General features: G+C 39.6%; 2 protein-coding genes and 1 pseudogene across 2 annotated transcripts in view; all 3 read left to right on the top strand.

The window, feature by feature from the left end:
* Window positions 1-12,520, top strand: part of LOC119656631 (cecropin-like peptide 1) — a 57,438-nt gene that overhangs the window by 13,446 nt on the left and 31,472 nt on the right. The window lies entirely within an intron of this gene.
* On the top strand, window positions 2,472-2,926 carry LOC119656619 (cecropin-like peptide 1). The gene is made up of 2 exons (XM_038063059.1): window positions 2,472-2,650; window positions 2,711-2,926. Exons 1-2 carry the CDS (start codon window positions 2,552-2,554, stop codon window positions 2,819-2,821), a joined length of 210 nt encoding a protein of 69 aa, XP_037918987.1. The 5' UTR covers window positions 2,472-2,551; the 3' UTR covers window positions 2,822-2,926.
* LOC119656636 lies at window positions 7,435-7,934 on the top strand (annotated as a pseudogene).

Raw genomic sequence — 12,520 nt, 5'->3', positions numbered from 1 at the left:
TCCCACGCATCAGTAAGTGGTATAAATATAGGTGGAGTTTAAAGGGGGACTCCCCATACACATAAAGCCGGGATTAAAAAAAAAAAGATCGCGGTTAGTACTTTCCGAAACTGATATTAGTTTTGTCGTCAATTGCAAAATGCGCGAATGAGGAGTCAAAATGTACGCACTTAAAGTGAGACAGGACTCATTTTCGGAAACTACCCAACCTAAAAATCTGAAAAAATCTGGATGGTGCGCTTAGATGAAATCTAGGCCTCAAAATTTCGATATCTGCTCAAATAAACTTACTAATAGTATATTACCAACTTTTAGAAATTGACTGAAAAACTCCCCATAAGTTCATGCCAAGAGTATTAAATTTTGCGCCGACATAGAAAACAGTCTCGGGCATATTCGGCTATTAGTGTCAAAGTTATAGCAGTTCAAACTTATCAATTTACAAATTGCGAATTTACTGCCAAATAAATAAGATGCTAACCTCATTACAATAATTGACATCCGAATGAAATATTCAAATTCCTTGATGAAGAATCTACTTCACCCCAGCGGTTTATTCAATCGGTTGTAGATTAAATTCTTCGCATATGCTAATAATATTAAACTCAGAGTGTGAAGCGTATGAGGTTGACTATTATCAATACAGAGCTTTTCATCAAATGATTTATTTAAATCGCTTTCTAAAAACTAGAGGGCAATGGAATTTCTAACTATGTGACACGGAGCTGTCATGCACTCGTCGCTCTTCACATCTTTCTTTTTTTCTTCAGCCTTTGTTCCATTCACAAGCGGGGTCGGGTCGTTGTGATTGATTTCGCCATTTTATTTTATCAAATGCCTGATCTGTATGTAATCGTGAGGCTTTTAAATTCCCATCCAGCGTATGAAGCCACCGTTGTTTCGGCCGGCGTTTTGGTCGCTTAGCGTTGACTTCGATGTTCAGACCACTATTGGCAAGTGAATTCCTATTAGTGCGAATTACGTGACCATACCATCGAAAACGCCTCACACGCAGTTTTTCCACGTTCGGTGCAACCCCGTATCGATCGCGGATATCCTCATTTCGGGCGTGATCAAAAAGTGTAACGCCACTAGTCCAGTACAACATTTTCGTCTCCATTATCGCAAGACGCCTATTATTGTCCTTTATAGTCGGCCAACACTCAGAACTATAGAGAGCGGCAGACGAACGATATTGCGGTAAATTTTAGATTTGAGACGTTCGCTGATACGTTGATCACAAAGAACATCAGCTGTGGAATGCCACTTCATCCAGGTCGTAATTTCGTTCGTTCGTTCATAATTTCAAAACGCAGTTCTCCACTGGTTGATAACATTGACCCGAGATATTTAATTCGCTCAGTTCTCGGCAGGTCATTGAAGCTGACAGCACTAAGCAATTTAAATATCACGAGTTAATGGTGTCAGCCAATGGAGAACTGCGTTATGCTTTTCACATAGGGAAACACAAAACCTTTTATACCTGAAGCGTCAAGCTTTCGGCTTCCCGACTTGTTTTATCTGGATATGGTGTAATTTTGGTGTTATTTGTTGCCTCCTCCACTTTTGTAAGAAATTGATGTTCTCCTTGTTCTTTGACAATGATTTCTTTAGTCTCAACAAAATGTTTAAATCGGATTTCTAAAATAATCATCGATTGATCAATAATCTTTCGAATTGTCAATTGCTTTCAGTTACTAGCTTTAGGAAGCAAAGGTTTTTTTTATTTCCAGAATACTGTTAAATTTTTCATGGACCCAATTCTTATAACTTTACTCTTACTTTGGAGCCTGTATTATTTGACAACCGATATTCAAATAATGAAATCGCCAATGGAAAAAAATTATAATATGTACATATGACATAACCATGAAATGTTGGCTTTATGTAAAACCTCTATCTATCTGTCACCACGATTTTCTCGGGAACAGCTGGAGCAGTTATTACATATTTGGTTAGAAAATGTGGAGGGTAAAACCCTTTACGTTCTTAAGGAATAGACAATGAATTTCTAGTAACCACAAAGAACTCCTGGAGAAAATCCTGAGCACATATATAGATGCAGAAAAATTGGTATGAGCCGATGAATTCTGTCTACATACCCTTTTCCGAGCACAGGGCATAAGACAACAAACCAACGTTCAGATCGGCAGCAAGGCGGACAGACAGACAGAAATTGAATTGATTTTTGTGTATAAATTACGGAATAGTTCTAGTCAGGAAAGGGAGGAAATTTCTTCTACTCCATTCTAAGGTCAATGATTGTGAATAATCGCAGTTATTTATTTATTGTATTTATTTTTACATCTCCTAGGGAATGGGAAAATCCACAGTAGAAGGTGGATTACCAACGCTATAAACCGTGTTATGTCTAAGAAGACAACGCCAATTTCACATCTTCCCCAAGCGGGGATTTTTACTCTTATCAGTTCACTTGCTCTTCGCTTTCTATAAAAGCTGGAAGATTGAATCGAGCTGGCATCAGTTAAACATATCATCCTCAGTCATTTCTTTCAAGTAGGAAGACTATCAAAATATTTACGAAACCAACATGAATTTCGCTAAACTTTTCGTTGTCTTTGCGATTGTTCTTGTCGCCTTCTCTGGTCAAAGTGAAGCTGGTTGGTGGAAGAGGGTTTTCAAGCCAGTGGTAAGTTATTATTAGCATTTCTTAGTATCATCTTGTGCTAAAAGTACTTCTTCCTTTTAGGAAAAACTTGGCCAACGAGTTCGTGATGCTGGTATTCAAGGACTCGAAATTGCACAACAAGGAGCCAATGTCCTGGCAACAGCCCGAGGTGGACCACCACAGCAAGGATAATTATTATAAATTATTTTTTTTTGTATTTATATTTCTTTTATTTATTGAACTTAAGTATTAAAACCAGACAAAGGATAATTTGGAAAATAAAATATGTAAAAATTATTGATTTTCAAGAAACTTTGGAATATTCATAACCCCACCAGACAACTGCATATAGTATGTATGTTTTTCCTCATAGATGTTTGTATCCATCAAAACTCTTTCAAATTGACTGTCCAGAAGAAAAATATAGCAGTTGGGTCCCATGGTACTTGCGTATTGCTCATGTGGATTATTGTTCGTAAATGTTTCTAGGTGCTTAGTTATATCTTAACTATATCCTAATTCTTAATTAACATATCCCCTTTGTAGGATCAATGAATACAGATATGAGTGCCGGTTAACCATGTCTGTATTCAACCGATGCTCCTGAGGCTCTTTTCCTCTGGAAAAACTCTCATAAGGGTCTAATTTGTTGCGCTTGACCTCTTTCAGCGCCGTGGCCCTCTCCATTCTATGGTCATTTCCTACAATATGCCGGGTGACTGCAGAATCAATATGTGTTTTTCTGCCCCGTTTTAGTAGCTCATCTTCTTTTAAATGTTCCTTGACCCGAGTGTTGACCAACCGTTTGGTTTGCCCTAGGTATATACAAGGGCAATCTTCACAACACATCTTGTAGATGCTGCTTTTTTCCTCTGCCTTCTTCGGGTCTTTTTCCTGTTTGATCCTACTGCTTTGATGTCTTCTTTGTCCGAGATGCGTCGTAAAGCTGGGAACATTTCCGCTGAGTAAGTTACGCTGGCTCGTTGTGTCATTTCTGGCTGCACTGTAATGGCACCGGCGCAATACATGAAGAGTCATAATGCTGTATGTAACCATCCCGAAGTACACCAATTTGCATATGTACTCAATGTTGCGGGGAGTTCTTGACGGATTTCCTATTAACCTCCTGCCATCCTCTCCCATCACCTGAGCCCCCTTATAAGTAGGTAGGATCTCGTGAGCCTAAATGCTTGGCACTTAGTCCTAATATTAGGTAAAATCCTGCATCTGCGAGATTGAGACGATGCAAAAAAATAAATCAATATAATATGGTAGTAAAATCTAGTGAAAAAAATGAGTGGAAGTCCTTCGGAAAGCGCACGACAGACATATCAGATCCAAAGCAGGGAAAACCAGCCCGCAACAAAGAAATGCTTCCAAGAAAGCTAATCGGGGCGGTTAGTGGTGAAGGCAGGAGCCAGGAGATCAGCATTTTGCTACGCAAATGCGGTATGGAGCATTAAACTGGTAATACTGCCGAAAGTATTTCCGGAGCAAATACTCACTCGCTAGGACGGGAAATCATTGAGTACCTCATCTACACGGAGATCTGTGAAGGATGGAATAATGAGTCCTGTTCACCAACATACGGAACTCGACAGGCAGTCGTAGCATGACGATACTTGCCAGGAAGCGACATCGGTATCCCACCGGAATTATTCGCTAGAGTAACCAATATTCTTAACCTGTACTATGCAGGTACTAGAGATAACCCTAGGGAATACTCTGATAAGCGGCTTGATAATAATAAAAAAAAATAATCAGATTCGACATTGAGAGTAACTCAGAATTAGAAAGAATAATAAGCAATCCCAGGAAAGGAGATTGGGACTCCTATATTCGACACTTGATTGAAAAAATGACTCATCTCCAAGTAGCCGTTGACATTAGGAGCGAAATAGAGCCGGACACAGTGGTTTAAAATCACTTTATAGTCGTCATTGACGCATATGAGGTCAGCCGTCTAGCTAAGGCGGTCAAGTCATCAAAGGACTTACCGTGATGTAACAGCAATTTAGCCAGAATGAGAGCAGAGGTCCAGAAACTTTTCAACCAGGCGAAGTAAAACAGGAGTTGGCGAAGATATAGAAGTACACTGACGACATACAACAACGTAATCAGGGAAAGAACACGAAATAGGTTCAGGAAATTCTGTGAAGCGATAAAAGAAACCACTGAAGTGTCAAGGCTATACAAAGCTATTGCCAAAGACAGAGCAATCTCTTCTGCCTGTCTGAAGAAGGAAGATGGGAGAATAAGGAGGACAAGGTACATCTGCTTTTCAGAACTCATTTCCTGGCGTCCTACCCCACAGCGCAAGGCAATAGCATTTTGCCAGCTGGCGCTCTAATAACGGACAGAAGAAAGAACAACTAACGAAAGAGGTACGCTCAAAAGATAGACTAAGATGGACACCCGGAGTAGATGGCATTTTTTCAGCACTACTCCAGAGGCGTCTAGAAATCATCCAAGGATTTCTTCTAAGGTTCGGGATATGTACTAGAGCATGAAGATGGGGAAGCTGTGGTCTTTATTACAAAAGCGGTTAAAAAGGTTACTTTTCACCTTAAATCTTTCAGACTAATTTCCCGGACATCGTTCGTACTTATGGGGAAGGAGAAGGGGGGGGGGGGGGGGGTGGAACATAGACAACTATATTGGAACTAAAGTTCTAATGCGTAATCCTCTACATCCATGCCAACACCCTTACCGGGGAGGACGGTCAACCCTTGCCCTGTATCAACGGACGGATGTTGTACGGGATGCGAAAGAAAGAAAGGAAATTGTACTGGGTGCGTACATCGAAGGAACATTCGATAACAAATCTCACACAGAAATCCAAGATGTATTGATTCCCAAGGGAATGGAAAACACCCAGGGAGTGGGTAAAAAAGAAATATCGACTGGTACAAATTCAATTATCATGTACACTGATGAGGTATTATCACCGTTAATGTGAAGTATGGTAGGTGACGGACTCTTGGATAAGCTAACAAATACTGGAATACAGATCTAGGGTTGTTGATGACATTGCTCTAATCTGTAGGGGCAAATAAGAGAATACCCCATGTGACAAAATCCAAACTGTATGAAGAATCATTAGTAACTGATTCAGGAAGGCATGGCTGCGTATCGATTCAGCCGCGTAAGCTTCATCCTCTGATAGCCATTGGATTCATGGCACGGGACCGAAACGAGTAACAAATCTTAAATATTTGTAAAAAGACAGTAGACCAAAACTACTCTGGAATACACATGTACAAAACATATGTCGGAAAGCGACAAAATACTCCAGCTGAAAATCTGGTCACATGGTGCAGAAATCCGACGGAGCGGACAAATGAAATGAAAAGAGCTTTGGGAACACTTCTAGAGTCTCATTTCTCAGGCTCTGAAATAGAAACCGATGATGGAATCCAATCGGCTGAATTGGTCCTGTAACTCTAGGTAACATGAAATAGACAGTAAATTAATTTGAACCCTGCAAATCTCATAGAATATCCCGAATTGTATTTGACCAGATACCGACAGCGTAGATTCGAGTAGATTCGAGTGCCCCTGCTATTATCAATAGGGTGAGGCCGACGCTGGACCATCATTTTTGAGTCTTCTCAAAACTTTGAAGAAATTTAGTGAGGAACGCAACTGAAACTCTACTACCTGCATCCAAAAAACATGCTTATAAACCGGGAAAATCTTATGACATAGCTTATTGAGGATTGAAACTGCATTTAAAAATGGAGAAAAGGCTATCGAAGACGTAACAGACATAGCAGGGGTTTCGATATTACTTTCTTTGAATCTATTAGGAAGTACGGTGTAGGGGGCACTTAATCTGAGCTGCCATGTTTGCTGCTGGAAGGCAGACTTATTCAGATATACTTATGTGGTGACATCATATTACTCCGTTGGGACCGTCTCTAGGCTTAGTAGGAGGTTGATGTGATAACAAACTCCAACAGAACCAGTCTACGGGCATGTACTGCAGAAAATTGGATGACCTTGAGCTGGGTGTGCTATAGACACTTATGCAAAACAGCTTCAAAACATTCATGTTTCAATCCTTAAAATAAACGGATTTAGAATGAGGTCACTGATGGGTCCAAGAACTTTTCATTTTCCAGTGTCGAAGTATCTGCACACGTTAAAATTCTACACTAGAGTTCTATTAAGCAGAATTTATACTGCGGAAGATAAGTTAGTCTCTCATATAATACTAGACTTTCCCGCACTTACGCGGTGGAGATATCTACATGGGAAATAATAAACCCGAAAAGGGGCTTCGTCCCTATTTATCTAGTGGAATATGATATCTCCTAAGCCTTTTGAATAAGACAGGATTCTTTACTTGAAATGTGATTTCACTGAGAGTGAAAGCTTCTTTCATTATCTTGGTGTGCCCGGTAGTCGATTTTATAGTTTTCAAATAACCAGTTTATTTTATGTAAAGGTCTTTTTTCATCTTTTCTGACAAGGTCTCTTCTTATTTTCCTAGTAAAATTCATAAAAAAATGAAGTTGTTGTCTGAGGGCGCGTAATTAGGATAGTGAGGGCCGTCAGAAAATTCAGTTAATGATTGCCTATTCTTAAAGATCTGAAGAGGCTATACTCTCCATACTTCTTTCATATCTGATACTTAATCTGATATCTTCTCTGTGAATTTTGCTATAGATGTGAATTGGAAAAATTAACACTGGAAAAGTTCAAAATTCCGCGACTTTATGGGAAAATCCATGCAAAAGTCCCACCAAAAAATGGGAATGTTTAAAAAATGAATGAAGAGTTTTTTTATTTACCACTTTCTTATCATCTCTAGCGTTCTATAAAAGCACAGAATCCAATTTAAAATGTTATCAGTTCAGTTTGAATCTTCAAGTAGCACATCTCAATTCATTTAACAATCAATTTACAATCCAAATTAACGAAATGAATTTCACAAAGCTTTTTGTTGTCTTTGCTGTTGTTCTTATTGCCTTCTCCGGTCAAAGTGAAGCTGGTTAGTGGAAGAGAGTCTTCAAGCCAGTGGTAAGTTGTGCTTAACGTTTTATAGGATGATCCTGTGACTAAAAGTAACTCTTGAATTTTAGGAACGACTTGGTCAACGAGTTCGTGATGCCGGTATTCAAGGACTTGAAATTGCACAACAAGGAGCCAATGTTCTGGCAACGGTTCGAGGTGGACCACCACAACAAGGATGAATGGGATGAGGAGTGCAGTTAATTGTTTCTAATTTGTATTAATTTATGGTATTTAACTTATTTATTGGAAAATGTCTTAACAAAATTATGTTTGCAAAATAAATGATGTGTGATTCATTTCATGTGAATTCGAAAGTTATATAAAAAGAATATTCGCAACATGCTTTGTAGTTGTGAAATAGAATAGTTGACTTCTCTATCGTTGATTAACGTTGCTATTGGTGGATTGGTTGCAACGACTGGTGGATGTGGACGATCTGTTAGGTACTCATTGTGTTGCACTCAGCACTCACAACGTTCCGTTCAAAAGCAAGGTCGACTCGTCTTGATCGGTTGTACCATTTTCTCTGTGATTTGGACGCAGTCGCGAGGCTCTTAAATCACCATCCAGCATAACAAGCCACTGTTGTTTCGGCCTTCGGTTGTTCCCCATTGACTTCCCTGTTCAGAGCAATCTTGGTAAGTGATTTTCCGCAATGTTTGCACGATCGGTGTAATCCCAGACCGATCGCCAATATCCTCATTTCGGATGTAGCCATGATGTGTTACATCATTGGTTGAATGTAACATCTTCGTCTCTACTACCGCGAGGCGCTTTTTATTGTCCTTTGTAGTCGGCCAATATACAGAACTGAACAAGGCGACAGGTCAGATAGCGCAGTAAATTTTGGGCTTGAGACGTTTCTTGATACTTTACTTTTCGAATCCTGGTAGAGCAATTGAACCCAGCGCACGAGTTCTTCTCGTACTAGATGTTCAAAATCCTGTGTGCGTTGGTGTCGGCTTTTGGCAATTCGATGCAGATCTCTCGCACCATCCCGTGTTTATCGTAAAGATCTTTGTAATGGACCGCTCGGAAAACAGCGATCGCTTTCTATGCTTCCCATTTGGCGTTCTTGTAAACTTGTGGAAGAGGCGTTTCTTTTCACCGGTCTTCATTTCAACATCACCTGTGTTAAGCCAGACATATCAGTTGATGAAACGCTTGCCTGGCGTTGTGATTCCGTGGGTTGCAGAAGACAGATTATGTCTTTAATTTGATTCCACGATTCTTCCGGATTCGTAATGGTTGGTAGTTGCGTAAGTGAGATCACTTCTTCTTTTTTCTCACGAAATTGCCACCATCGAGTTTTCTTGGAGAGACCAAAAACCAATCCGTCTTTTCCGAAAAGCTTTTCCTCAGTCCTTCTAGTGACGGTTCCAATATTTAGCATGCAAACACTTATTTGTTTTATTCGGATTAATTTCATTGTGTCCAGGCGCCGTCCATGCGTCAAGAATCCTGTTAAGTGGTGAAATCGAAATGTGTAAAAAGCTAAAACTGAGACAAAATATGAGTTCTATGTCTCTCACTTATTTCGTATTCGGAATGTGCAATGAGAGTTAAAGTGTCTCCGACTCATTGATTATCAATGCGCAATCGGATGAAAACTATTTAATTACATAATTGTCGTGGAAGAGGTTTAGTTAAACGTGTAGGACGAGCATGGTAACACGCAATTAGTAGACGTACTAACTTGTTGCCATAGCTTGCAATCCTACACAAATGAGAAAATTCGGAATGGATCTTGACGGAGATCTTCCAACAATACATGTGTGTGGTGAATATGTGTGTGTGAAAACAGGTTTAGCTTGAAACCCTTCCACTTGTCCAGTTTTACGCTTTAAGATAAGAAAGGATCTCAATCGGAGATACGCGGTGAAACAATAAAGTAGAAGATTTTAGAAGATAAAAGTGCTCGGTCGACTATCGAGCACCAATCAAGTAAATAAAGACAAATTGATGGACTCTTTTGTGTTTTAATATTTGTGCGTTGAGATACTTTACATTTGGTCCTTCGAGCCGGATATATCGCATCAGCAATAAACAATCGTGTAACTAGATAATTTCATAAGAGTCAATGAGGTGTCGGTTGCGATTAAATAAATGTTGAATGTTTGTGTTTTTGTTGAATTAAGAATTCCTAAGTTTGGTCGAAAAATTACTTTTATGTTGCGATCTGACCAAGTCGTGTAATTTGTTGTCTCGAGCGCGGTGCCAAATTCGAAGACGACAGAACATTGTGAAAGGACAGCTATCGCGGGTTGTGAAATAGCGTGACAACTGCAATTATGCCCCTATCGTTACAGCCTCGGAACTGTCATTGGCTAAAATCAGTGATGGAAGTGATTTTGCAGTGAAAAAACAAAGTCTCGCCTCACGAAATCATCGAAAATTTTACTGTGAAGATTGACGCGTAAAAGGCGTCTTCCGTATCTATGGTGGATATCTTTAGTGGCCGAGAATCACGTAGTCTTGTTGCAAAGTTGTACAGCGCTATAAAAGTAGTTGCGTCTCAGCACCGTGTTTGTTTCAGTTTACCGTGAGTGTTATCCTCAGGCCGTTAGTCCGTGAATTTTTGTGAAGCCCATTGAAATTGGAAGTTAAAAGATGAGTCTCGCCTGGACTTTGATCGCGACCTTCCTTTATGCCGAAATCGGCGTAGTTTTGTTGCTCGTTTTGCCGGTGGCCAGCCCATCGCGATGGTAACGATTCTTCAGATCGCGGTTTCTAGCAATGTTATTTCGGCAGGCGCATGCATATTTCTTCCTTTTGCTCGGCGTCTTGGTTCTATTTCTGTTGGATGCAATCCGCGAGATGCGTAAATACTCATGGACGGATCCCGGCGCCTAGACGCACCTAAATGTGGAGATTCAGCATAGCATGCGGCTGTTCCGAGCCCAACGCAACTCCTACATTTCTGGACAGAGGCCCCCATGGAGCAAGCCCAGACTGAAAGGAGAGTCGAGTGGCGCGGAAGAGGTCAAGTCAGAGGCAACAGAGGAGCATAGGTATGTGTCTATGGTGTTTTGTTTCTTTCGCGGCCACTGCTGCCGGGAGATAACAAGGAAACGGGATCCCGAAGTACCGTGAAAATGGCCGTCGGAGGACGGACCATGCCAATTTGGAAACTGGGAAAACAAAATGATTTCAAGAAGTGTATGGTCGACGAAATGGTCAACAACAATTTAAGTTTAATTTACTTTTTAGTTGGAATGTTTCAATGATTAAATTATATTTCCAGATAGGCTACTATTATTTGCTTACGTGTGTACATTAATTCATTTTAGCAGAAGAGAAGAAGCTACAACCGAACGATATATTGTTTGTGAAATTATCAAGAATCGTTGAATCATGCTGTTTCATAAAAGTAGGCTGAATCGTGTGAGATTTTTTTGGGTGACGATTTTCTCACAGATTGCATTTGTGGTGATGTTACTTACTTACTTACATCCTTGCAGTGGCCACGGTTTAAAATATTGAAGGGTTCTGTATTCGGGTCATTTTCTCCTTTATTTATGTATTGTTGCTGTATGTTGACTCCTGTTAATTTTTTGTTCGATGTCGTATGATTTTGTGAATTTTTAGAAGAGAATAGATTAACAGGAGTAACTGCTTCAAAATATCGTTTTCGACTGTATGGAAACCAGCAATACAATTCGGAATTAAATAACAATAGGATTCCACTTATTTAGATATCAACCCAGTTTTATTTAAATCTTATTTAAGTAGGGAGAACGATCCTAGATGCCAACTTCAATTCATAATTTTCCTCTCTATTAATCTTGATATCTGTTTTATATGCACACAATCACCATAGTACATTGTTGATGCATCCGAAAATCAAATCAATGCAAATTAAATCAACAATTTCGAACTCATTCAACTCCAATGATGTATTAATCTTTACAAATCCTTACCGGGGCCTTTCCTGCCGCGTCGACTGAGATGAACGCCCTAGCATTTCTCGCAAGCTTTGGATATTTCAACCCGATCATTTGTGTTTCTAACAACATTAAATGCGTTTTCTTGGTCGGCCTGTCGCGGGATCTGCCACCAAGAGAAATCAGGTAGGACTTAGCATAGTGGAATAACTCCAACTATGCTTCATTTATCTTTTTCCCTAATCTCAGCATTTTATTTTTATTTTATGGACGATAGTACAAAATACGTTGAATTAAACCTTATATGGATGCTTGGGAGCAATATGCTATATGAATAACCTAGCGGAATTAACATTGTATTAATTATAATATAAAACGTTCACAAGCTGGTGGTATGTAAGTGATCTTTTTTGCGACCTTGATTGCTTTGAGCTACAAGTGCCATCCGTTTGAATGTGTTTAGTTCCTACTCGACTATCGTCTATATCTATGCAAAAATTTACTTTAGTCGGGAGTGAGTTGTGTTGAAAAATTGATGGAGTTGCCTTCGAGTCGGTCTTTTGAATATCGGGCTTTTGCTTCACCGGCAAAAATCGAACGATTTCTAGGTGCGAATATTGCTGATTTCTTTAATTTTTTTTTAAAGTGTTTTCACCTATTGAGATGAAATTTTGTAGACATATTCAGTCTACGAGCTCCCCAGCGCAAAATTATGCATTTGAGCGGAGTTTCGGAAGAGGAGTGGAAGGGGGTTCCCCAAATGGATTCATTCCCACACAGATTTGACACCGCAGGAAGTGAGTGAGAATCAACAGGTACAAGTCTAAAGAAACCTTTCAGAAAATAATCAGCCGAAAAGTCTGAAAAAAAACATAAATATGTCTACATAAAATCAAGGCTTACGTATCATACCTATCTCTGTTCAAATAAAATTTATTTCAACTTACAAAAACTGTTTCGCTCGAAACGTCTCACTATAGGGTCTAAG

Source organism: Hermetia illucens, chromosome 5 (genome assembly GCF_905115235.1).
Source record: "Hermetia illucens chromosome 5, iHerIll2.2.curated.20191125, whole genome shotgun sequence".
Taxonomy (NCBI): domain Eukaryota; kingdom Metazoa; phylum Arthropoda; class Insecta; order Diptera; family Stratiomyidae; genus Hermetia; species Hermetia illucens.
Note: the sequence above shows the minus strand (reverse complement) of the source record. Positions and strands in the feature narration are given on the sequence as shown.